Source organism: Anser anser (assembly GCF_964211835.1).
Source record: "Anser anser genome assembly, chromosome: 5".
NCBI lineage: Eukaryota > Metazoa > Chordata > Aves > Anseriformes > Anatidae > Anser > Anser anser.
Genome location: NC_139725.1, coordinates 59,709,961 through 59,736,904, shown reverse-complemented (window position 1 = coordinate 59,736,904; position 26,944 = coordinate 59,709,961). Strand labels below are relative to the sequence as shown.

General features: G+C 44.3%; 1 protein-coding gene and 1 long non-coding RNA gene across 4 annotated transcripts in view; one reads left to right on the top strand and one right to left on the bottom strand.

Moving 5' to 3' along the window:
* Positions 1-16,552, top strand: part of LOC310900738 — a 20,757-nt gene extending 4,205 nt beyond the window's left edge. Inside the window, exons 2-3 of the long non-coding RNA XR_014585356.1 lie at positions 7,082-7,254; positions 12,630-16,552. This is a non-coding gene — a long non-coding RNA (uncharacterized lncRNA). The remainder of the gene's footprint in view (positions 1-7,081; positions 7,255-12,629) is intronic.
* On the bottom strand, positions 9,163-26,944 carry WDR89 (WD repeat domain 89). 3 transcript variants are annotated; one of them, XM_083839147.1, is made up of 4 exons: positions 26,814-26,839; positions 18,364-18,603; positions 17,494-17,549; positions 9,163-12,480 (listed from the first exon to the last, which is right to left on the bottom strand). In XM_083839147.1, exon 4 carries the CDS (start codon positions 12,447-12,449, stop codon positions 11,280-11,282), a length of 1,170 nt encoding a protein of 389 aa, XP_083695273.1. In that variant the 5' UTR covers positions 12,450-12,480; positions 17,494-17,549; positions 18,364-18,603; positions 26,814-26,839; the 3' UTR covers positions 9,163-11,279. The 3 variants fall into 3 exon arrangements, with proteins under 3 accessions (XP_083695273.1, XP_083695272.1, XP_083695274.1); XM_083839146.1 differs by lacking the exons at positions 17,494-17,549; positions 18,364-18,603 and having other exon boundaries at positions 26,814-26,944; XM_083839148.1 differs by lacking the exons at positions 17,494-17,549; positions 18,364-18,603; positions 26,814-26,839 and adding an exon at positions 26,663-26,799.

Here is a 26,944-nt window from a genome sequence, read left to right as displayed (position 1 = left end):
TTCATCAGGCTGTTGACCAACACCCCCAGGTCCCTCTCCACCAGGCAGCTTTCCGGCCACTCCTTCGCCAGCCCACTGTGCGCCATGGGGTTGTTGCGCCCCATGTTCAGGACCCGACACTTGGCCTTGTTGAACCCCAGAGAGCTGGCCTCAGCCCATCGGTCCGGCCTGTCCAGATCCCTCTGCAGAGCCCTCCTACCCTCCAGCAGATCACCACTCACATCTAATTTGGGATTATAATTATATACTGCACTTGAGTCAAAGCACCGTAAGTTAGAGAAATGACAATTTGTAGAGTTCAGCTTGTTGTGTGCATTTCCACGTTACTAATAGAGGCCATGTTGCTACATGCACATTTCTAGCCAGCTGAGGAGTTACAACTTACAGTTGTAACTGTAACGGTCCCAGATAAAAAACGTATTAGGTAATTCTCTTTTACCTAGCCACTCTGTAAGTATAAAATCCAGCCACTGTTATCCCTGCGTCACTTAGAGAACACCAGAAGTGTCATCTACATAAGATCATAATTTTTACGACTTGTGCTGGTTTCTTGTTTGTTTGTTTGTTTTGTTTTAAATCCAAAGCACTTGTGCCTTGCTGTGACAGCTGCAGCTTGGCCAGCTTTTATTCCTGGGAAGATTCGGTGTTTCTAACATCACACGACTAAAGAAATGCATTTCACTAAGCAGGCTTCCAAGCAGGCTTGCGGTGCAAGTGATGCAGTAACATCACCAGCACCACCACTTCTTTGCTGGTGGATCTCCCACCAGTGTGTCACCTCAGCAGGTGGGCTCCTGCAAAACCGGCCCCGATGGTGGTGGCTGAAGCCCTTGGGTTGCCCTGGCAGCTTTTCATAGTCTGCATTACACAGCCTTCAGAGGCAGCGTCACCCCAGAGGATTTGTACAGTTTTCCAAAAGGTCTACGTTGCTTGAAGGAGGTTTTTCTCCCCTACATTAAGAATAAAAGGGAGACAGAGACAATATGCGACTTTATCCAAATTAAGATTTTTCAGGAGGTGTTAGAGTGTGTTTCATAGGCTTTCCAGGTGTTTTCCATGGCTTGGGGAAAGCCCAAATGTGTACTAACAACATACTTAACTTTCTCATAATGGAGGCCAAGAATGATCACAGCCTTTGAAGACCTGCCCTGGTTTCTGAGAAAGATTTTAAAGGCATTATCAGTGGCTTTAGCGCATTAAATACAACAATACTCATCTGTCGTTAACCAAACAGACCTGGTAGGAAAGCTCCATGGACTTGTCAAACTTCAGTGAAACAAAACCCGTGTTGTATCATCTCTGCTTCTTACGCAATCTACAGAGGGAACCGAGCGCAGCCTTCGCTCCGTCACACACCTCGCACTGCCATCCCACGTGGGTATGGATCGAGAGGCACTGCAGCTTACAAGACATGCTGGGGAACGCAGCAGGCAGATGAAGGCACTCCAGCAGAGCTCAGAAGGCAGTAGCCTCTGCGTGCCCCCTTGTCTGCCACTACAGCCACCTCCTTTTTAGCCATTCCTAAGGCTTGCCGTTAATGCTCTCCTCTCTGGCTCTTTGACAACATAAGAACAAGAAAACCCAACAAGATTGCTTTCATCTCACCCAGGTGAAGAGCCTTCATGCAGTTCTATCTTGGAGCTACTTGCCATCACAGCCCGGGCTTCCCCAGCTCCAAACCCTGCACTCGACACAGCCCACCCACCACAGAGCCACGCTCTGAGCGCAGCCTGCAGTGCCTGCCCAGCCTTGCTGAGGTCAGATCCCACCTCAGGGCTCCCAAACTGTAAGTCCCCGGCCTGTGCACAGTGACTGAAGCATGGCACATGACGTTTGGTGCACTCCCGACATGGCTTTGGAGTAGCAGGGCTGGGGCAGTGGGAACGAAGCAGGCTGAGCTCTGCGATGTTTCACAGGGACTGTTTGTTCTCCAGCAGTGTGATGCGTGCGTACAGGTGCAAAGCGTGAGAGGTCTGAGGGCAGAGCTTGGCCAAGAGCCTTGCTCAGAGGAGAGAAATTGAGCTGAGCACGCTGTCAGCCCCACATCCCTCGTTGCCCAAGAGCAGCTGCCTGTCAGACTGGCACAAGCAGTTGCTTGTCCGTGCTTGCCTTCTCCTAGCAAGGAAAATAACCTTGGTAGAACAGAACCATCAGGAATCCTACCGCCATGTCTGCTAAGTGGATCTACTGAAATATAAACTGAGATCACCTTGCAAGGCATCATCCTAAAGTGTCTTGGATATGTCTTAGCCAATGCCCGAGCTGCACCCCTTCCTCCTGCCTGTGCCACTGGCTGCCGCTGCCACTGCTCCTCTTGCACATCTTGTTCAGGGTTATCTTGGCTTTTATTCCTCTCTCTCCAGCCGGAGCCCTGCTGGGTGCTCTGAAAGCTCGTCATTACTGCTGTCCATGAGGCGCCAGCAGCACGGTGCTGCAGTCTCACACTTGGCAAAGGCACTGCAACATCTCCAGCATGTTTTGGAGCCGTGCAGCCTCCCTGGGTCTCACCGCTTTAAGAAAATAGGGCTCTGTGACCTTAGTATCCCCTTGCCATCTCTACAGAAGCCATTTGTTCGTGCAATTCAACCTCGATGGAGCACGCGAGAGGCCATGTGGGTTACACCTGTCTTACTCTGACCTCACCAATACACATCGAGTAGGAGTTTCTGTCACCTCTTTGACTTTCAAATGAAGGTTCTCCTGCTTCCTCCCCTGAGCCACCCCTTGCAGTCCTGAGGGGCTCTCAGGAAGCAATCACAAAGTCATGTCTTGGTTCTCCTTCAAGGATTCTTTAAAACCAGCACAGGCCACATTCCCCTCCTTGCCACCAATGTCCATGAAAGCTTGACAAAAAATTGGTATGGACCTGTGAGATGCGATTTTATTTATTTATTTTTCAGGCCACATCCTGCCTACCTTCTTCACCCATCTGCTTCTGTTTATGTGCGTTTTATTCCCTCTAGTATATCAGCTGCATGCTCCTTGTGGCATGGACCATCTCTGTCTTTGGGGGGTCTAGACTTCAGCAGGGGCTTCAAGGCATTAAACGAACAGAGTAAATTCCAAGTAATATGATAAGCTCCAGAAGAAGAGGGCAAAGCCACGGCAGCCTCGTGCAGAGGAGCTGGAGGAGAGCAGCAGGAGATCTCAGCTCCGAGCCAGTTCTGGCACAGATCTCTCACGTGCACCTGAGGAGCTTTTTGCCTCGCTTCCCCTGGCTGGGAAACAAAAACTGAGATATCCATTTTTAGACACCTAAGCTGTGCTTGGGCTGTAAGGGTTAGCAGCCCTAAAGTTGCTCCTTGAGGATAACCATGTAACTATGTAAAGCCTAAAGGTATGCCTTTAAAAATTAGGTGGTTTATTTTTAGTTGTACTGGAGTCAATGGAAAAAAGTTCGAATCCTGTCTCAAATCTGGGAGAAGTAAGCTCTGAATGTCAGAACACCATTTCCTTCCAGAAGATTACCAGTGGTTTATTATTCCACGTGTATATTTAGAATATTCCGCTTATGAAGCTGCTTTAACATCCACCACATTACAACAGTTCTGATAGCTGACTGATCACCTGCATAAGCAAGTTGCAAGCTCCTCCACCTGCTCCGTCACACAGAGTACTTCTTGGAGCATCACTTCAGCAGGTGTGCGTGAACACGAGATTCCTCTGCACCTTGTGCTCGATAACAGGCACACAGATGCCACGCTCCGCATGCTGCATGGAGACCACGTGGCCCAAAAGGTCAGCAAACCAAACAGTGCTTGTAGAGCACTCAGTAATGTTCCTGCAGGTTGGTGAGTAAAAACATGTTGTTTTTTAAAACCGGTGTTTCCTGTTTCTTTGGTGCTGTCCCAGCTCTTGTGCTGGGAGCTTTACAGTTGGAAATCATCCTGGTAACTGCCAAGCTCACCTTTGCCTAAAGGACAGAAATGGCTTAATGGCAGAAATAGTGCGAGGTCCAGAAGAGAACAAGGACAGGAGGTTCTCAGAGGTACCAGAGAACTCTCTCTTCTATGCTAAATGACCCTGGGTTGAATAGTACATTAAACCAACTTTTTTTTTTAAAAAAAAAAAGGGAAAAAAGAATGGAAAAATGACACAAACACACCACTACCTGTTCTTCCAATTTTCTTCTATAGGTTGGCTATATGAACACACTTTATTCTCCCATACCTGTGATTCTGACCTAACTGAGTGTGCTGGTTTGCATCCTCACTAGCTAACGCTGTCATCTTTCTTTGAGGATTTGTAGGAGAGCTCAGGAACATGCTAGGTGTGGAAGCTTGTGATCGACAAGAAAAACCTGCGTCATAGCTTAACTCTCCGAGCAGCATGGAAAAAATGTTAAGAACTTGAGGGGGTTTCTATTTTGCAAACAAGAGGAAGTTCATTTCCTCTGTTAGCTCACCAGAGCATTATGTGCAAAAACACGCCTGGAGCTCTCAAAATACCTTCACTTATTTCTGAAGCTACCAAATTTATTTATAGAGCCATCTGAGAAACACTGATTTTTCCTTTACAGAATACTACAGAGCTTTTCTGAATCGTTTCATGAACCAAACTCTTCAAAAACACCCAGACCTACAGAAATTGTGAACTTGAATCAAGTCTTGGGCCTTTTTTTTTTTTTGGGGGGGGGGGGGGGGGGGGGGAGGGGGTATATTTGAGGGGTATTGTCAGGACAGTTAAAACTGCCATATTAACGCATAACTAGGTGACTCTCCATGTGCCAACTTTACCATGTTAATAAATCTAATGATCAGCAAATAAGCCTAATATATTACACGTGCCTGTAAGAATCCACAGCTACTTGATGTCTCATCTGAATGCATGCACAGGTTAGAAAACAAATGGGAGCAAATTCTTAAATGAAACACAATAAATGTTCAGGCTTAGAACAGGTGGAGCAAAAATGAGGTGAAAACTGAGGAACACAATGTCCTGGGCAGCAGGTGAATGCCTAAAAGGATGAGAAGCACTTGGTCGTTGCACTGAGCTGGTTCATAATGACCAAGAGCTCGTTTGCTTGCTGTCTAGGCATCCTCACACTCAACCACAACAGAAATGTTAAAATAATAACACTTATAAAAATAAAGACGGATTTGGGCACGTTTTAGCCAAGATGTTTTACCAAAATGCCACCATTCATTCCCTGGGAGGGTGTGGGATGCCTCTGTGCTCCTATTACAATCCTTTATTGCCTCAATGCTTTCTATTATTTGCAATAGTTAGGACTTAACAAATTCAGCCTAACTAAGAATTATCTCCAGCAATCATTTAATCTTCTTGTCGCTCTAATGACATACACATGTAGAAGGCTATCTGAGATCTTTATGACTACCTATGACTACCTTGGTTTGGTATCTAGAAGTATTCCTCTAACCCATGCATCACTGTATGTTGTCATTTAGCAAAACAGAATTGTTTTATAAACTGCTCATTTCTTTCTAGTAAAGAACAGGTTGTGTAGTGCTGGCCTCAGCTAGGCTTTGATTCAGGGTGTCAAGCAGAAACACCACCCCAGCTGATCCAAGATATCGTTGTCCCTCTGGGTATTGTCTCTGCAGTGCTGGCATAATGACAAATGTAATTGTTCCCCATTTAGTTTTGTCAAAAAGGTCTGATGTGGAAACCTACAACTGCTTGGCAGCCAAGCGCTCATTTGGTAACATGTTTTAAATTTGTGTGTTCAGGTATAGTCGGTGTGCATTTTTTGAGGAAGTGTAGCATAGCAAATGCAACTCTCTGATCCTACTGCAAATGTACAGCTACACAAACCTTAAAAAAAAAACACCAATACTGTACTTCATAGCAAGGGACATCCCACCTACTTCTCCCGATCTCTCACGTACCAGTCCTAAACTGACACAGTTCACCAAGGTCACTGGTGCAGTAAAGTCTTGAGGCTTCTTTCTTCAAATGGATCCCAAAAATTTTGCACCTGCATTCTCTAGACGCCCAAGTAAAATAATTTTAAACCAGTAGTTGAGATCTTCACGTATAAATAAAAGTTTCCATCATCAAAACAAGTCAGCCACAATTTCTCTCAAGTCACGGTGCCCAGCTCACACATGGACTGCTGTCCTCCCCAGCACTCCGCTGCGTGCTGCATGCTCTGAGATGCCAAAGAAACATCTTACGTTGCTGCCAGATTGAAACATGGGGATTATTTCAGAGGCACGTGCAGCTGGGCAGCCACTGACACCACAACAGAACCAGAGTTTGGGCCCAGAGTCCAGATTTCGTCCTCCCTTGCTCTGGATAGGATAAGCAGAGAAAAAAAACAGTGCAGGAAGAAATCATTTTTCCCTAAGGCAAGAGACATGAAATTGTGAATGCAAACTTGACAACATCCTGCAAAGAATAATATGTGGCAGGAATAATTACAATTTAAGGTACTGTAACATTTTACTAATTTATGCTTTCACTCCTTATATACCTGCAAGAATGGTATCAAACAAAAAATCAGAACAACCGCGCTAATTTATAGGCAGAGCTCTCCATCACTATGGAGAAGTCCGAATGAGGACTGAGTTACCGTCACTTCCAGCTTTCTTACCTGCATGTGTGTGTTTCTTGCTTTTAATCTGGGTCCAAAGTAGTGAATGTTGCCATGATTTGTGCTCCACTGGTAACTAAGAACTCCTGTATTAAAAACATCCAGAAAAGTGAAGTCTGCATTTGTGCTTCAGCTTTATTGCGTAATGTACTTTCCAGCATCAATAATAGCAGGTTTGGGATGCAACGGTCCTTTGGTGATCTGCTGAAATTGCGTATTTTTCTTTTAAACTTTTATTAAATATTTAACCTTCCCAAGTGATTGTTTTAAATTAGCGCAGAGAACTCTCTTGAATCCCTCCTCGCATTTCCCATTGCCAGTTCTGATTTCCTGTGGCAACGGCTGCTCGAGTGCTGCCTTTATGGGATTTTTATCAGCATCAAATCTTTATTCAGAACATGAGAGGGTGAGACTGAAATTGATATTGAATTGAAAAGAGAATGTGTTCCCATAAAAATATTGGTGTCGAAATTGCAGCAAGAGTATATAGAATCAAAGTGAAGAGTAATATTTTCTGTCACTCAGTTTCCAGAAAGGTAGAAATACTTTCAAAATACAGATCACAAAGGATCTAAAGGCATGAAGACGTACAGCTTGAAGAAATGCATGTGCTGAAATCGGAGTAGGACAGACCATGATGACAGCAGCAACTGAAGTTAACCCCGCTCCGCTCCCGTCAGCCCACCATTCCCCTGCAGGTTAGTAAACTGGTAGGGAAAACAAGAAGTTACCAAAGATCTTCACAAGATCAGGTTATCTGCAAATAATTCCGATAAGGAACCAAGAAGTGGAGCACAGTACAACAATGCCTGGCCCAGGGGAGCTGTGGCTACCCCATCCCTGGCAGTGCCCAAGGCCAGGCTGGATGGGGCTGGGGGCAGGGGTCCCTGCCCATGGCAGGGGCTGGGATTAGATGGGCTGTGGGTCCCTGCCAACCCAAACCACCCTGTGATTCTCTGTAACAGACATTTATAAACTCAGACTGAATTGCCGCCTCTGTCACCTCCCCGCTCGCTCTTTCCTTCCCCTTTTCCCTGCCCTGTGAAACACGGCAGCAGCAGCCCTGCTGCCTGGAGCCGTGAGAGGCTGAGAGCACACCCAGCCCTAGGAGCAGCTTCAGCCTCTCTTGCATGCTTCACTGGCAAATTGCTCATCCTAGGGACAAACAGGAACTGGCTTTTATGCTCGAAGGGTGTTTATATTGTGCATAATTTAGTGAAGGCCCTATCCTGCTTCCATCAAGCCGTTACACTTACTTCAAAGGCAGAAGGTCTGACTCTGTGGTGGAGCAGGGGCTGGCAGGGGCAAGCCTGCCTTTGCTGCCCCTCTCTCCCAGTCCAGACAGGCAGACACCAAACCACAACTCACTGCTACCCCCCAGAACAGACCGAGGAGCCAAACAACAGGAGATGTTTTTCATGGAATGGGGTGAAGTCATTCCAGATTAACAATGACAAACACAGACGAGCTTTGTGAGGTGCACCTGAAGTGTCGATTCTTTCACAAGCATAAAAGCTCTGCTGAATAACTGCAAATGACCACTTCCCTACCAAACCCCAGCACACGTGGGCTGGGAGTAGATGGGCTGTGAGGTCCCTGCCAACCATTCTGTGGTTCTCTGGTTCTGGGAAGTTCACATGCAAGGAGCATGAGGGCTGGCAAGCCAGTGTTGGGTTTCACCTGCAGAGGAAAGAAGATTAAACAGAGAGGAAATTTAGGAACATGCTGGATGTGAGTAAATCTGTTTTCTTTCATGTGTTCACTAAATAACATTCCCCTGCTGCTCAGAAATATTGTACCATGGGTTTACTGTCACCTCTGAATAAAGACAGACACTTTTCTTCAGTCAGGTAATCTATCTGGATTTTTAATTTTCATTTACTGGAAAAAATCTGATCCTGCTTCCGGAATGATAGCTTCCCCCAGGGTTAAGCAATTAATACAATGCCAATTTCTGAATGCCTGCTACTTGCAGTTTCAATTATAAAGGTCAAATCTGTTTCTTAACAATACTGAAGTCAACTCACAGACATCAAAACTGACCTAAGAGTTGAAGTGCACCCAGACAAGTTAACCTGCCGCACTTCAAGTCTGTTATTTGTATGATTCCAGACACATTCTGCTTGTGCTTTAAGAAAGTTTCAGTTCACAAAAGCACACAGCACTAATTAGTTGTTAGTGGATATTAATTTCAGGTTAAGTCAACACAAAAGAAAACTAAGAACAATCAAGCATTTTCAAGGGCAACACAAGCCCAAGTCTCGTGCCAGCTGCTGTGCTTTTGCAGGATTTTGAGATAAATACACACATTTTTCCCCTCCCACCGTTTGCAGAAGTCATGTTCATAACGGGGAGAACTTATCATGGCTTAACTGTGATGGTATGGATTTGTTGGATCAATTTAATATAGAAATTAACTACTGTGATGGGTATGGAATTGTTATGGATCAAATTAATATAGAAATTAACTTCAGAGAGAGGTTGCAAACTTCAAACATGGCAGTCCCGTAACTTCCATCTCCACTGCTCTCACTGAGATACCACTGGCAGCACACACAAATGATCTCTCAGACACTTCAAAGAAAGCACCCAAAGCACTCTCTCTGCACTTCTGCAACACATCATTTTATTCAAGAAAAAATCCTTACTCCACAGACTGTGTCAAGATACCAAGAAAAGAGCGGGTAAACACAAAAACCAAGCTGTACATCATACCTGCAATGAAATAGGTCTCGGAAAAATCCTTTAGCTTCCCACCTCCAACTGCTGGTACCAACCCACATCCACATCTGACCACTGAGGTGACTTCAGAGGGGTCTGAATCTTTTGGCCCACTCACTTACAAAAACGATAGGTCCACAGAAACTGGCAATAACCTGTGACCAAGAGGAAAAGACACCTGAAAGGGCACCTAGTACAGGTGAATCACAACCATGACACTGCCCAAGGGGTCTCAAAATAGCATGAAGTAATTTGGAAAGCAACAGACTCTGGTGATCTTTCATGTATAAGGATGTTGATGTAACTTGAATTTAACACAAGTTTAAAAAAATAAAATTCAGAGAGATGTGACTTCTGAATTGAAGCTGCACATTTAAATAACCAGCAGGAAGAAAAGCAAAGTGAATCACATCTTAATTACCAACAGGCAGACCCAGAACAACGATGGATGCACAGCTGTGGCTGGAGGGCATTAACAGCTTGCAAAACACACCATGTGGAAACTTGGTGCTTGTGTGTGAAGGGGATTCATTTCCAGAGATAATTAAGGCATCTTCAGCACAGCCGTGACCGTACACTGGAGGTATCCTCTGTACTTCGGAAACTGTTTTTGAACTCCAAGCTCATCCTCCAAGCCTGGCATCTGACATTTATAACTTGTAGAAGAATCACCTGTCCAGGCTCACATGAACAAACCTCTCCCTTCTTTTGCCAGCTGTTCTGTAACATCACAATCCTTAAATACTCTTCTGCTGTTTCCAGTTGTGGCTCCCATATGTTCAATTCAATGTAATTACCACCCGAAATCTGACTGCAGCAGCGCTCAGAAGGCTGACAGTAATTGTGTGTGCAGAGCCAGATACACAGTTCGCAGGCTGCCAGGGGAGCAGAATAAGCAAAAAAAACTCGGCCCTTTCAGAACTGGGCAATTTTTGCAACACTTAATAGCTCTTTGATGGAACACTGAAACAAAGCAGTCAGACGTATCACAGAGAGAGATGCATAAACTCTGCAAAGAGAACTATTTCTTAAAGGACAGGCACTGACTTCTAAAAGGCTTTGCTAAAGCTCCCCCGTATCAGTCTGTTACTCAGTAACTATTCTCAGAAGGCAGTGTCCCCTTTGGGTTTTACCATTCCCACCCAGCACATGACACTAGATGATTTCAAATGCAGGACTGGGGATTTTACGCATAACTGGTGTAACTATGCCCATTTTTAACTCGCTGAACATCTCCCATCTTCCAGGTGCGCCCCCTGAGATGCACTTACCAGGAAGAGTAAATGCTGCTGGGGAGATCCTTGGGTATTTTCATGCAGGAAATACGCCCTAAATAACACCAGTTTAAGACTTCTCATACACTTGAAAAAATTAGCTGTGTGGAATAGCATATTCCTGTTTGGTTGAATACATTTGTATCTTTGATATGGAAAAGATGGCTCTGTCAAGTGCTGCTTTATGAGCCTGTTACAAACCAGGAATATGACAATGCAAGAACAGGACTTATTTTCTGTTTCATCAAGAAGTAATTCCCTCCAGCGTTCAGAAGTGACATAAAATCTTTTAATATATTGAACAATTTCATTAAGTTCTCTGTAAAGAAAGAAAAACACAGCTTGAGATACAAAAGCTTTTAAGAACATGCCAGGGAATTTCACCGGGAAAGTAACAAATTATGCAAGCCACAGGCCTATATTACGCATTAAATATGTTGGCTGAGACATTAAACAACCATAAAAAAAAGTCTTTTTATATAACATGATTTAAGATCTATTGTTCAAGAACTAAAGAGCAAACATTTACTCTTTTCAGATTAATATTAGGATCTTTTTTTTTTTTAAAAAAACGGCATTCATCTGATGACTGATGTACATTCCCAAGCAGAATTCGAGCATCAGAGTTCTTTCCACAGAGCACCTCCAAATAAAACAACGGCCACGTATTGCCCAGGAGCCTAAACAAATGGAAGAACTCCACGGAGCAGGCTCCCATTTTCAGAATTTCACTTTTTCCTGCTCTTGAGGGAGCTGTTGTGAACTCTGACTCTCTTCTGCACAGAGGAAGCAATCTTCATAGTCTCTTTCTTTGTGAGGGACCTTTCCACAGCTCCGGGCCTCCAGAGCAGCAGCTGAGCATCCTCTCCGCCCGTCAGCAGCGACTCGTCTGCCAGGTTCCAGCAGAAAGAGCGAACGGTGGCAGAGTGTCCTCCACAAAGGGTGCCCACCAGGCTCAGCCCATCAGCGCCGCAGCTCAGCAGGTGAATTTTTCCTGTTGATGTTCCTCCAATAAGAAAGAGTTTGTCTGCCTTTTCGTGGTACACACCACCTACCAGGTAATTTAAGCTGTCATTCTCAATACAGACCGTGTCTCTGACGTCCAGAATGCGCAGCAGAGTTATGGGCTCTTCAGTATCTAACTGAGCAAGGTCCCACCAACAAAATCCCTCGTCATGTGTCATGCAGTAGATCTGTTCGTAACCTTTCCCGGACCAGCCAATAAAACTTATCGATGAATCTGAATTGCAAGTTGATATCAAAGCATCATCTTCGTTGTCCTTGTTGATGTCAAACACATTAACCAACCCATCAGTTGACCCGGAAACTACCCAACTAGGTTTGACAGGATGAAAACAAATTTTGGTGACATCATCATTGTGACTTTCAGAATAGACTCCCAAGGGTTCTTTAGTCGTGCTGGCACAGTCTGTGTTGCCTCTTGCATCCCAAAACACCAGAAACGTATCCTTTTCAACCTTTTCTGTTCCAGCACAAATTATGAGATCACTGCAATTGATATCAAAACTGATAAAGACGTTGGAAGGATAGCCACTAAATATCTGCACAGCCTTCTGAGTTGCTAAACGGATATCCCAACATTTTATTGTGCCATCGCTGCACGCAGAAAACACCAGGCTGTCACACGTGTGTGCAAACCTGACTCCATTAAGCATCCCAGGACGGCTACTGTACTCCCGCAGGAAGTTTAATGTTTCTCTGTTGTATAGCCTAATGGACTGATTGGAACACGAAACTGCCACACAGCGACTGCTCTCAGACGGGGCAGAGCGGGAAACGTCTATGTCCAGTAAGTAGGCGGGTTCCTCCCTCAGCACAGACCGCTTCGCTATGCGCAGACGAGCGAGCTGCTCCTCAATCTTCTCGAGTGCAGACATCTCAAATGCTGTTCCTGAGGTTGTCAGAAATCTGCAATAAATAAAACCCAAGATGAGTTTTAATTATAAAATTCTGAAATATTAGCTTTAAATATATATATGAAAAAGTTTCTTGCACAAAGGTAATGTATGAAATCAAATCTGATTATCCTGATACTCTGCCTACAACTTCATTTACAGAAACAGAAAACCAGCACGGGTTTCCCAAGTAAAGGAGCTCAGTCTCTCCTGACTGTAAGCACTACATCATATAATCCCCTTCAAAGATTACATAGTCTGTTTGTGAATGTTTTAAGAGTCATTTAGCTACATTTGCTTTATTGTTTTTCTGAGGTAAACAGCAAAGCGATGTTCCACAAGTGGAAAGACAAAGGCATCATCACCACCTGAAGAACAATTCTGTCTGCTAGCAGGCACAGCTCACAAACAACCCCACCAGGACAACCGCAAAGACTTCCTGGGTCAACTTCTCTGCTGGGAGCCACACAAAGCGTAGGCATAGAACAAAGCAAAATTAAGAACTATAGCCTGAAATGGCCAGATGAGATAAACTGTACAAGTGCTCAGGTGCCCAATGACACACACCAACACCAGTAAGCATACCATGGACCACCTAGACGGGCGGCAGGACACCACCACAATTCACAGAAGCTGAGCACCTTTGGCATTTTTGTCAATTCTCCTAAGAGCCCACACGTGTTTTGGGACTCCTAAAGAAAAAATGCATAGCCTTTTTTTTTTTTAGCGCAACTGGATATGAAAAATCTTTCCTTCAGAGGCAGCTCTTCGTCTGGCATTACTGAATTCTTCTAGAAACAGACAGTATTTCAGTGATATACAGAAGTATAAAATTTTACAAAGCAAAAACAACATTCAAGCATATTCTCTCAGTCCTCACATATAAAGAACGTGGAGTCCTTGGGAAAATAAAAGTCCTCCTTCCTGCAGCACAAAGGAAAACTTAATTCTGCAACTGCGGTGAAGGCTTCCATCCGTTTAGAGTCAGAAAAAGTACTGAAACATTTCAATTGACATGGAGCACTTACCACCACAAACAGCAGGTGGTTTCAGACCCTGTGTTCTGAACCTTATCAGGGTTCACAAACTTTGACCGTTTTTCAACAAAAAGATGTAGCTGGGGCATGGAAAGGAGGCATAACCATCCACATGGATGATTCCTGTTCAAACTACAGGGTCAATTAGACTGCTCTTTTGCATTAAAAAAAAAGGAATCAGAGTAAGTTCGGGGGGTCAACTCTGAAGTTCTCACTTGTACAGGTATTTCAGCTAACGTAAATGTGGGTAAAGCAGTGTTCAAAAATCTCCTTATTGCCTTAAGAACCAGGCCAGTGCCCAGCACATACACAGATGGATTCTTCTTGAGAATGTCCAGTTAGAAACCAAAGAGAACTCAGGCAGGCCAAAATGCAGGAAGAGATCCTCCAACTTTTCCAGCTGTCCTATCTATTTTTTCTCCCAATTCTTCAGGCTGGATTTTTAGGGATGGAACGAGCAAGTTGCCACGATTCCTTGGTCTTGGCAAATCATTTTAATGTTCCAAGAGAGACCAGCAACAAAGGAAAAGTTGCCATGACAAATCTGCCTTTTTTTTTTTTTTACCCTGTTGTTGGTAGTTTCAAGGTTCTGCTTTCCCTGCTCCTGTTAGGCACATACAGATATTCATCACACCGTGTGACAAATGAGCAAATTCTTAAAAAACAGCTTAAGTAGACACACTCATAAAAGCTTAATTCCCAAGTCACAAATAATGTGCCGAGACTATTCAACTTGGTAATATCCCGACAACAAGGTCCCAGGTTAATCTCCTACATCAAAGCTGCTTTTCAGAGCACATCTACAAGTAATTTTTGCCATAAAATGCAGACATCCTGTGGAAACTCCTTTCCCCTCCAAGAAGAATTTCAACATGTTTTCTGGCATTAGCCCGCGTACAACCTACCCAAGAAGCCTACTTCTTACCCACTTTTCCTGGTCTGTCCTCAAATGGAACAAGCTTTTAGCAGAACCAAAAGCAGACCGCTGTCAAACGCTGCTTGCTCAGCTACATGCAAGGCTAAGGCCCAATTTTATCTGGATTTGTTGAACTTCACTTCTGAAAAATCACCATGTAGCACTGTACAGTGTTTTTGTCAGGCTAATTAAAGTACCTCAAAGATCATAACACGATGTCAAGAGACAAAACTGCAAGAAAATTACAAAACTATTAAAATTCCATGTAAATTAATTAAAAAATAAATTTAAAAATTTAGAACATTTTATTATTAACAGTGTTATTAATAATGTCAACTTTTACTTAATCTGAAGAATCCAATCAGCCTGAAGAATCACAACAGAAGCTTCCAATAAAATGCAGTTTCCAAGCAAGTGCTTGCATGTGGAGAAAGGAGTTTTTATAAACAAGCTATCATGCACTGCCATGCTTACAGAAAATTTGGGGTGGGGTCTGTAAACTTTGTTAGAAAAAGGTACTTTTCCAGACCGACCGAAGCTTCAAGCTCAAAATATTGAGACCTTTTTCTATACTCAAAAGGCCAAGTAAGCTCAGACACGTTCCTGACAAACGCTGTCCATTTGGAAAGAAGGCTGCAGTTGTTCAATATTACTGGCTGTGATAGAGGAAGATTACTCAGGGAGCAGCTTCTGCAACTCTCATGTCAGGGCTTTGACGTCAGAGGAGGGTGAGGGAATTCTGCAGGTTCTCGGAAGTTGTGAAAGGCCAGACTGCAAAGCCATGTTTCATTCAGATTTAATAATACTCGCTGGGAAATAAAATTAGCCCAAGATAGCTCCTAAGCTTTCACTCCCAAATGACGCAGGTACAGCTAGGTTAAAGTACCAGCAAACGCTCTTCATATTTTCCAGATAGATGTGCAATTTATATATCATCAGGAGGCTGGAGGGTACAGTTCTCAATCCTATTTCCACTGCAACAACTAAGAAGCTGTAATAGTGCATTTGATGGCAGCCAGGTTTTTGCTAAAAACCCCAGAAAATGTCTGCCTGAGCAAGAAAGTCTTCAGACTATTATGAAATTGTGATTGAAGGTTATATAAACAGCTCATGCTCAAACTTCAGGGTGTAGCTGCCAGCCCTTCCTCTGCAGGAGGGGAAGTCGCTGTTGTATTTTGATGGGAAAGTTTAAATGGCAGGAATAGGATCTCTGTTAAATTTATGAGACAAATAGGAAACAATGGTCTTCCAAACACAATAGGAGATAACTAAGCATTGGAGTGCTGCCACTTTCAGAGCACACACTGCTCTGCGCTGCAGGAGGGAAGCACGCTTAGCCTAGCGCACTCTGACTTCGACAACCCTGGCACCTGGTTTGGGTCGGTCACCGAGCAACCTCCTGCAAGGTCAGCCTCTCCGCAGCGTGGCACGGTTTGGACAAGGCACAATCACCAATCACAGGGATCAGTTTCACAAGCTGTAGGGCTCAGAGGCTGTGCAGAAGAGAGCTTGCTCTTCAACTGCTCCTGTCTCAGCAGGAAAGGGAGAGAGACCTTGGAAAAAGAAGAGTTTTTGGCTGGTGCTCTGGGCATAAGGCAGTCAATTAAATTCAGGTTCTTCCCTTATTCCAACTCAGTGGCCCACAGTCTGGGCCTACCAAGTACAGTCTTACCACAGACAAAATGCAGCGCTGTTGACGTGCCAGGAAAGCAATAAATACCACGTGCATTTACACAAGTACATGCACTGGCTGCAGCGTCTGGCTATCGCCAGTCACCTGCTCCTGAAACAAGCGCCCACCGCCATCCGCAGTGGTGCCACTCCTCATCTGTAACTGCTGCTGCACCCCTCACCTGCACTCCGAACAAGGCAAAGCCACCCTTTAACTAAACCTCTCATTTTGTCTGAGCACGTACTGCTGGGCTCTTTGTTTACCACTCCAAACATCACAGTTTAAACTCAAGCCAACAGGCTCCCAAGTCCTTTATAATCCAAAAAGCTTTTGAAAAAATAAATCAGCAATTCATAAGTAATTTTCCTTCTCCTTTTAGTTTTGCACATGAGATGCTGTGAAATTGCATAGGTCTCAATTCTGAAAGGGAACATTAGCTCAACAGCATATAGGAACATAAAATTACCTCTGAAAACCACCACAGGAAACGTGGAAGGAATGGAACTTCACCCCAAAGATTTAGCCAATACACGAGAGTAACTTGTAAGAGAAGAGAAGCGCGTAATAAAAATGAAAACAACCTGTAGGTTTGGCAATCTTCTCTGCAGAGGTCAAATACCAAAAATAGCAAGGGATTTGAACAGCAGTAGATGAAATCTTGCACTGCTCTTTCCTACTATAAACAATGCAAAGAGGCCCTCCCTTCATTTTTATGATTATTGAAAGTTCAAGAACAAATGAGGAATAAACCTGAAGCCCTGGACAGTGAAGGCAATTCACGCAGGCAAAGCTACGTGTGCTTTGCGGGTTTGTTTTAAAATGCAAAGCACAGCGTTGGTGGAGGAGACGCATTAGCACGCTGCACTTCACTAATGCAAAACGTCTTAGGAGACCTCTCCTCGCTGGCACCACTTCACAGCAGAAGATGGATCAGCCAAACGATCTAAGCGCTGAGGGGAAGCGCAGAAACCCCATCAGGCATGCATAATTTCTGCAGGATACAAGCTCCCGTAGCTGATTTTGTTATTTTTACCAAAGCAGCAAGATAAGGTGTTTTTCCAGCATTCCCACAGAGCCATTTTTAAGGCAAAGAGAACAGCATTCAGCCCACCACGCAGGAAGGGAGTAAGATGCACAAGAGGCTATACTGAAGTGCAGAGACAAGATGTAAACTGCCAGAATTATTTCATCCTTTCATATCAGCTACGTCTAGGTTCCAAATAAAGCATGGCAAGGAAAAACTCCTCAATTTTGCATCTGTAGCACAGAGAAAAATATTACATCAAGGGAACAGAAAGTAGGAAAAGAGATAAAAATGACTGCCCAAGTCTATGAAAAGAACAAAAAACCACAGCAGAGCTAATGAACTTTCTGCATCCCATGAGCTCCATTTCATCCTACCTTCCCTCCAACACAGACTTCAGGGCCACAATCCTGTTCAGAAATGGAATCTGTAGCTGGGACAGAGAACCAAGGACATAAGTCTTAAATACCAGTACTGCTGAGAGGAAAAAATATGAATCAGAACAAGGAGAGAGCAAAGGGAAAACATCACAGGAACTCCCTGCTTTAGGCTTTAAGAATTAGCAACAACAGAAAAGGAAACTATAGCATTTGCGTACTCATCTTTGGAGGGCATAAGCAAACGTTCATGGCAGTACAGGAACAAAGCCTCTTTTTCAACTATACCAGATATCCACAGAGAGAACAGCTTTTGGATTTGACTAAGCTTGATTTTAAAAGCAGAAATCAAAATCCACAGTTTGAATATCTCCATTTTTTTTAATATCTCCATTAAAACAAAACTTTTGAGTAAGTTTGTTGGTGTAAGATTTTGCATTCAAAATAGTAAGACCTATTCTGATTTTGTATCCAACACTACAAAAATATGGGGGAGGCAGGTGAAGATTTTAAAAATTTAGGCATGCCTTCAGGTTCAAAGTACAACGAATCAGTATTTAAACTTCAGTGACTGAAAGCTTAATGATAAAAATTCATGAACCAAGAGAAAATTTAAGTGTAGAACAACCCGATATCCACTGGATGGACAAATAAATGTAAAAATAATTTAAGCCAGAAAACATTATACAAATTGTAAAAATGCTCAAATTATTTATTTTGACTTCAAATTTACATCAAAATTACTAAAATCTGATGCTCAGACAGCTAAGCTACCTACTCCAGAACATGTATCAACCCTTATTCCAAATAAATTTGAGGGTTTTCCATTTTTAATCTCTGTTTATCTGCTCCCATGCTATTGACACAGACCTACTAACAGAGAGGCAGCAAAGTGAGCTCTCTGCCACCAAACTCAAGCTCAGGTGAGCAGCTGGATCCAATGGAGATCTGATCATCGAGGGAGGTTTCCTAGAAGTGACCTCACCAGGCAGAAGCTGTAACTGCATCCATGTGTTGAGGTGCTCCAGCAAAAGGAGAAGGCTGAGTAACAGGAGGATAAGAGATGCTCTCTCTCATTTCTTGGCTCCTCCCAGACCAAGCTGAGGGATGCTGCAGCAGAAGCAATCCTATTTTAGAAAGGCAGATGCAAAACATTCCCAAGGAAAGGTTAAACTGCAGACAGATATTGTTACCGGGACATTTATCTTACAGATGATATTTATTCTCCTTCACTTTACTTTTGGAAACAACGCTGTATGTAAGAATTCCCTGCGAAGGCAGATCTATGCGGGAATTGCACACTCACAGCCTCTGAACAGGTGAAACTCCACAGCCTCAGAGGGATTCCAGGGGACAGGCAAGAGCTGCCAGGAAAATCATCCTAGTGCTGGGCCCTGGTGTTTGGACCAGAGCAAACATCCAAGGTAAGCTCATGCCCACAGCTCCTTCCTTCTCCCCCAGGCACAGTCAGCACCTGAAGTGCCCTCTAGCCCAGCACGCACACAACACCTGTGGTGAAGCACCCACATCACCTTCTAAAACAAGAGGAATTGTCCAGCAGGGAATCGCAGCTGGTTCTGTGTCACCGACCCTTTCTCTAACAACCTCTCACCCAGGGAGGGACGTGGGGTGCCAGCTGACACCCACAGGCAAACCACAGGGCTGACGATGTGCACCCAGCAGCTCCCGCAGCCTGCACAGTCCGGGTGCTGTGCTAACAGCAGTGCTCACAGCTCCAGGGCACGCCTGGCAGCTCCCAGCTTCACAGCGCAGTGCCTTCGTGTCCCGGTGCCTGTAACACCACCACGGCTATTCAGCCAGCCCGCTGCAAACCTCGAAGGGAATCCAAGTCTCAGCCTTGTGTATTTGTGCTTTTCTCCAACCACAGCAACCGTAGAGAAGTCATTTCCTTTCTCCTGTGAGCACCTCCCACTGCAGACACTTTTCGTAACCACCAGCACAGGGCAGGGGAGAGGGAACTCAGCCCTCTGCACAGAGCCAGCAGCGCTGGTGCAAAGCAGACGCGCGGGGTGTGATGTGCTGCTGGGTGCAGCGTCACGTTTGTCTCTGCTCACACTTCCACAACACAACTGTTATCAGCCACGAGAAGGTCCACAGCTTCCTCTGAATTATTTCTCACCTGCCTTCTCACTAACAGTTTTCTTTTGTTAAAGGACACAGCAAGGTGTCTGACTTGGCACCAGAGTTACGCACCAAGACGGCCATCTCACAAGGAAGGAAGACAGAAGTGATGCTATTTACCTGAGTGGAAGTCTGGATTTGGACAAGACCTTGGCCTTCGAACACTTGCCAGTCCTGATCCTAGAAGAATAGCTTACTGAGGAGTTCCCAACAAACTGCAACATTCACTCTTTCCTTTCTTAATCAGTGAAACAAAGATTGCATTTGCCTACTTCATAATAGTCAGGTACAGAAGCCTGAGTAAGTGCAGCCAGCAGCAAACTTTCAAAGAAAAGCCTTGTTCTGAACATCTGTGCTACCAGATAAAACGCAGGAGTCACAGTAATGCTGCGATGCACTCTCCAATTCCCCAGTCAAGGAGTGCTTCAATGTCCTTTCAAGTCTGGGATCACAGCACAGGGCTCTAGGAGCGATGACTTTCAGTGCCATTTTAAACCAAACAAAACCACCACACAAGCGGGCAACCCCAATGATCCACCCTACAGGGAACGGCAGAGAGAAAAAATTGTGCACCTGCATGAATATTTCAGTAGCTCGGAAACAAGAGCATTTATTTCCCTTGAATTAGGTACTGCCACTTGCCTCGTATGAGAAACTGGAAATAAGAAGAGCCTTCCCAGGGATTAGTAAATTCTGCTGAAATTCTTCCAAGGAATTTGTTTCTACACCACAGGAAGCCTGGGAAATTTCAGCCTAAATTTAGCAGCAACCAGAATAAAAGGATATAAAGAAACTTAGCTACGGCAGGAAAAATAGCTCTTGCTACCACACATCAGTGCCAAAATACCTATAATAAGATAAAATGCTTTATTTACCAGGGTATTTTAGAAGTTCTTTCACAACAGTAATTTAGCTTAAGTACATACATGCATCAAAACACGAGGCTATTATGCTTTCAGGATACTTTTCTTAAAAAAAATAAGCTCAAATCAGCTACTACAGCTCACATCTTCACTAAGGATGCTGCCGGTGAACCGATCAGAAATATTCCCCCAGAGGTGCAGACGTGGCCCGTGTTGTCCAGGCAGGACTGATGTGTGTGACAGTGTGACACCACGCTGCCGACACTGCTGCGCCCAGCTCTAGGTGCATTGTGCAAGCACAAACTGCAGAGCCTAAGCGGGGGAAATGGCATCTCCTTGTTTTCCTTGTTTGCTTCCCCAGGAACGCGCAGCTCCCTCAGGCATCCTCCCCAACCACATCCTACAGCTATTCAGCTAATCCAGAACACCACCACTCCGAGATGATTTGTCAGAGCCTCTCCAGTATCAAAGCAACAGGAGAAAGCGAAGATCCTTGCATGCCCGTGGCAGCTCACAGGCTGTCAGTTTCCAAAACATGCCCTTTGTGCAGAGCCTGGCAGCTGGCAGGCTCTGGTGAACCATTACCATGCTCTAAGCTCAATTTTCAATGCATTGTAGCGGACAAAAGGAAAAAGAGGCCATCTAAGCGACAACAGTGGGATGGAAGAGGCTGAAATAAAAGGTCTTGGAGCTATGTTGACACTATCCTGTTGAAGAGAATTTACCTCCCAGTCTCCATATAAAAGATGCTGAAGCATCAAGTGTGCTGGCAAATCCCAACAAAAACTACATGCTTTTTACAACCAACGAAGGAAATTTTTACTTTCCAGAGACCCACAAAGACCTTTCCAGCATCTTCAGCGGAAAACGTTGCTCCAAAACAAGACAAGGAAAAAAGGCAAGTCAAAAGTTTCATGCATTTTAATAACCCCGCTCTCAAGCCCTACTTGTTCTCAACGCTTTAGTCACTCCAAATTTTGCAGGGTCACGGCAGGCTGCCAGCAGGACTCATTGCTGAAGCCAATCTCTCGATAACTAAACTGTAATCAAGTGCAGAGGAGGACGGGTTAGATGATCCAGGGAATGGACTGTTTGTTTTACAAGACGTAGCTGGGATACTTTGCCTTGTATAGCTTGGCAGAGACAGAGACTCTCACAGAGAGGGCACACGATCACTATCTCCACATACATCAAAGGAATAAGTGCTGGGTAGGGAGGGGAACTGCTCAAGAACAATACTGGCACAACAATTTAAGACTATAAACTGACCATAAATAAAATTTATAGCAGAAATTATAATCAAGTTTAACCGTCAAGAGTTTCCAACTGAAACAGCGGCGGCAAAAAAGTCTGGCTGACTTTATCTACTTTTATAGCCTCGTCAGCCTGGCACCTACAGCCATCCCCGCACAAACAGGAAAGCTGACTGAAAAGCGAGCAGCTGCGAGATAAGCAGGCTCATCATTTCTTTCTGGAGGACACCAAATCACCTGCCAACCAGCAACAGTTGCTCACAGGGAAGTTCGGAAGCGGCACTAAACCCGCACCAAGAGGGTAGGCAGGCACACAGCCAGCACCCAACTTCCAGCTGGCGATGGGTTTCCCTCCCCAAGCCCTCGAAATTGTTGGGACAAGAACCCAAGGGCTTGAGCGTGCCCCCCAAACAGCCACACGCAGCCAACCCCATGGAGCTGGGGCTCCCAGGGCATGCAGGATGTGTTATTTCGCACTCAGCCCGCTTGATGTCACCCATGACCACCAGTCAAGCAGCTCCATCAATCAGCGCCCGCAGCTCGGCTCTGGACCACGCAGTTCCACCGGAGAGCGCTTACTCTTCTCGTTACTTTTTTGTATTCCTCCACTCTTTTTATCTGTTTACGATAAGCTGATCATCTCCTCGACAGAGTGATATTAAAAAGAAACAAAAACTAAATTTACACTGTAAGACATAGGAAATAACTCTGAAGTACTACAAGCAACAGCATTTAGTTCCCAACTTTTTTCCCTTTTAAAAGCCAAAGATCCTCAAATGAGGACATAAATCAAAAAAAAAATCACAGCTTTCATTTATGGCTGTGAAGCCTCTAAAACCTGAAAAGAACAGCTCAAATTCAACTGCGCTGTGGCTTTTTCTTTCCCAAATCAGACTAAGCTGCAGACTGTTTTGAAGTCTCGTTTTGTGAAATCGATTCGTAGCTCTTGGTCTTCCAGACTTTGCAGAACTACAGAATGCCCTGAGGTGCAAGGGACCCAACAAGGATCACAGAATCCAACTCCTGGACAACAACCCTGATCCAGATCTGGTATTTCCAACCAACACACGAAGTAGCACACACAAAATAAGCGATTTGTACGTGCGTATTTGTTCTTTAAGCATCCCAGAAGTATGAAGTCCAGAAACACCCATCGCTATATCTTCTGTTATGACAGGGGGGAGGAACCATGCCCCTCTCCATGTGAGAGGCTCACGTTTGGGTCGCACAAACGCTACTGAAGCAAAGGTATTCGATACACATACCGTAGTATTATTTACCTTAGATATTAAAGCACTTAAATGCATTTTTCCTTAAATCCATTTTTACCTTCCAAAAATCAGGTGATTTACCTCCTGGAGACATACCAAGTAAACTAAAATAAGCTAAAATCAAATTAACTTACCTCAAAAAATCCCCCACAAATTGTTTTAAAAGCTTGAGTAAGTCAGGTTTGGTCATAAAAGACCTGTATGATTCTAACCAGGAATTCCTGCTCTCCCAGCCATCTGCTCGTCCCTTCTGATTCCACAAGGGAACAACAGCACTTAACTCCAGTTCTCAACCATTCCCACAGCAACAAACCTAAGTACACGCTTATTACTAAAAGATCCTCAAATTATTGAAAAATCTTCAGCATCTGAAGCTTCCTATTTCCAGGTACTGCCACCGTAACTGCAGCTAGCAAGCCATCTGCCAATTTCAGTTTACTGCTGGCTTGTCAGTTCACCCATTTAACTGCTTACCAACCGTACAGCACTTTTACATCTTACTTTTAATGGGAAGCTAAGCAATGGGAAAATTTTGCCTAGGAATAACAGGCATGAGGGAAAAAGATCACAATAGTTACGTCTAGCTGCAGAAAGAAATGAGTGAAAAGTTGCTGATAACTCAAGAACAAAGATGAGATTCTGCTGAAAAAAATACCAGTAGTGGCTACAGATATTGACCATATGTACATTCTTCCATCTTAAAGCAAAATGAAAATGCAAGGAGACATTCAACATTTTCAAATTGCATCACTGTTATACACAAGCACAGTATAGCAAAAAAAGTAATCTTAAAGCTTTTTTTTTTTTTTTTTGGAAGTCAGTTAGTTCAATCCAGTGTAAGAACTGAGCACTTTAATGCACCTCTGCTTTTTCACAGCTTCAGTTGCTGTACCAGGAAAAGGGTTTCCAGAATCCTTTAATTTTGCAGTGAGTTCTCATTTACCAGAATAGCTGAAAAACTAGAGAATGAAAAAATAGCAAGCATCTTTATAAGGGCACAGTGAAGACTGAAAAACAAGAAGTCTCAAATAACAAAACCAATACAGACTAATAGGTTTGAAAATATTTTCTTTCCTTCATTTGTTGCAACTTTTAGTTTGAAAGTAAACATTAAGGTCAACTCAAAACATTTTCATTTAAAAGGGGAGATAAATCTACATAAAGGCTGTAAAGGATATAAACTGCAGTACAGATGGTTTGTCTTGCAAAGGAAATCAGACTTGATAATGCAATAGTCCTCCTGGACTTGAACACCTGACATAATGAAATAACCAAAATTTGCCAGATTGAAGAGTTTTTAAGAAAATATTAATGTGAACTTGTCAAAATGGACAGCTACATAGCCAGATTTGCTTCCTTCCACTACTTACAAAATATTTTGAATGTTGAAAATGCTCGAATATCCCCTACGACCTAGAAACGGGATAGAAAACATTCTAAAGCTGGGACGTTCAGAACAGCCTAATGAAACTACTCAGTACTTATCCAGCAATTTGAGCCAGTGTTATAGATTGGCTTACTTTATTTTTCCAGTGAGCTGTCTGCCCCCATTTTTTTTTCTTCTCACCAAAATATTTTTAGTCAAAACTCACACCAAAATATCAGCTAAGACAAAGTATGTCATAGAAGCATTTCATCCAAATTACTGACATTTGAACTAAAGATAAGATTTCAGCGTCAGGCATCCTTCACTTCCAGTCTAAAGCTTTATCTAACAAAGCAACAATCTTCTACATACAATTTCATAATCTTCCCTCCTCCCATTTGATTTAGAAGCTAATACAACACTCCAGAATTGGTCAGATCCATGCATCACAGTTACCTTCGAACCTATTTAACCCAAAACGAAATGCTCTAAGCTTATTTTACAGACTCTGCTAATAATGTTCACCTCTACGTGCTGACTGCACCAACCCGCAGGTCAGCAAAGTGCCCTTCAGCCTGCACTGAACCAGCAATAACACCGCTTGGTTTGGAGGTGCACAGGGCTGCAGCTCAGCTCTTCCTTCCTGCAGCTTCAGGAGGAAGGAGCAGCCTGAGTAGCTTAGAGGGGAGGAAAAGGGAAGGAAAAGGTGACAAAAGGAAATAAGCGAGGACAATACAGCAGCAAGATTTATGTAAGCTTGTGTTAAAGGAAAAGAGACAGTGCAGCAACATAAGCAGGGGAAGGAGCTAAGGGAGAAGTTGATAGTGGGTCGGGCTAAAACCTGAAGAGAGCAAAGACACATCTGAGGCTGAACTTCCTAACCCCACATAACTAAAGGCAATGCACTTTTCCTGCCTGTCTTACATCCTCCGTTGTCCAGCTCATGCCTAAAATGCTTTCCAGTCACAAAACGCAACTACGTCCAAAACCTGGACAGACCAAGTCTCCAACTCACAAGTCTCAACACTTTTTTGTGACTGGTGTGAAGCCCTCTAACAGAGCTGTCATTGCACCAGAGTTGCTGACCCACACAGATGTCTTTCACCCACCAATTAAGATGGTGCCCTAGAAGTCTGCACTGGTAAATTTACATCAGCATGGCAGCAGTGATTTCCTCCAGCTTTGCTTTTTTTCAGAAAAGCTCAGAAATCACGTTGTTTGTACAGTTACAGTAAAAGCATGCCAAGGCTGCATAGCCCAGCTGGGAATTGCTACCAGCACATAATGACAGCAGTCATTTCACACAAGACCTCCCTCCCACACAGTCAGTACAGACCAGACCTTGGGGTTGCCCAGCAAAAGGACCCTTGTTCCCAAGACTGATGCAGAAGAAAAAAATCACCTTATACTTACGGCATTTAAAAAGCTACTGACCAGGCCCCACATCACTGCCTACACACACAGCATGCTAAAGAGACTACGTCTACCTTCCCCACAGGGCTGCTCGTAGCCCCCATAAAAAGATATTTGGAGGAAAATGTAAGAAACTACCCTGTTTTCTAACTTTTCAATAAACAGAAACCTACATGTAAGCTTTAAAGAAGCACTCTGTAAAATCAGCACATAGAAAGCAATTCTCGGGATACACATGAACAGAAATCTTTTTGGTTATTCTGCTGACGATTACAGTTATCCTACAGGAGCTGCTTTGTGCCCGCATTTCACTGCATCCGATGATTACCCTCCAACAGAAAATTCAACTGAAATATTAAGGAATAAAAGGTATAAACACGGCTTAATTGCCAGAATAAACTTTTTACAGAGCCAAAACGTGGCATACTAAGAGAAGATCTCACATTTCTGGATCCTTCTGAATATAAGTTTGTAGTGAAAGTGAATTTGGAATGATAGTGTTATAACCGTGATAGTCCTTAACATGACTCAACATTAACAATTCCACTCCCGATATTCCACAGGAAAAAGTTCAGTTTTGTAAGACAGTGTATTTCAAAATACCCGTTGGTTATACAAATCATCATGCAAGGGCATAAACATTACATCTTTGACAGTAGTTTAAGTACTCTTTTGCTCTTCAAGAACAGAAAACGAGTTTCTTCCCCCTTTTTCCCCCCAAAAGTAAAAAAAACCCTGGCAGGCTGGGTGCAGCCTCGGGTCAGAGCCCCCCTCAGGACACCTGGAGCTCCCCAAAACAGCCCGGGCTGTGACAGCCCCCCCGAGCACCGGCACGGACACGCGTGGTTTTATTCACAGGACCTCAACAGCACGGACACCAGCGCTACCACACCGCTAGAGAAGAGCTCAGGCTGAGGGAAGACGAGAGGCAGCGCTGCCCCGGGACCTCTCCCCCGTCGCCCCTCCGCAGCGTCCCCACCGCCTCCCTCAGCGCCCCCCCTCCGCCCCTCACCTCAGCCCACGCGGCGAGCCCCGCCTGCTGCGAGCCCCGCCCCCGCAGCCCTCCCCGGCCACCCCATTGGCCGCCCCGCCCGCCCCGCCGGCCGCCATTTTATGCGCTGGGCGGCGGGGCGGGAAGTGATG

What these genes read in the sequence shown, in the direction of transcription:
- WDR89 (XM_083839146.1), bottom strand. Translation starts at nt 26,911, where the DNA reads ATGGCGGCCGGCGGGGCGGGCGGGGCGGCCAATGGGGTGGCCGGGGAG. An exon ending in GGCTCGCCGCGTGGGCTGAG is followed by an intron (nt 12,481 to 26,813) that starts GTGAGGGGCGGA and finishes TATTTATTGCAG; the next exon opens with ATTTCTGACAACCTCAGGAA.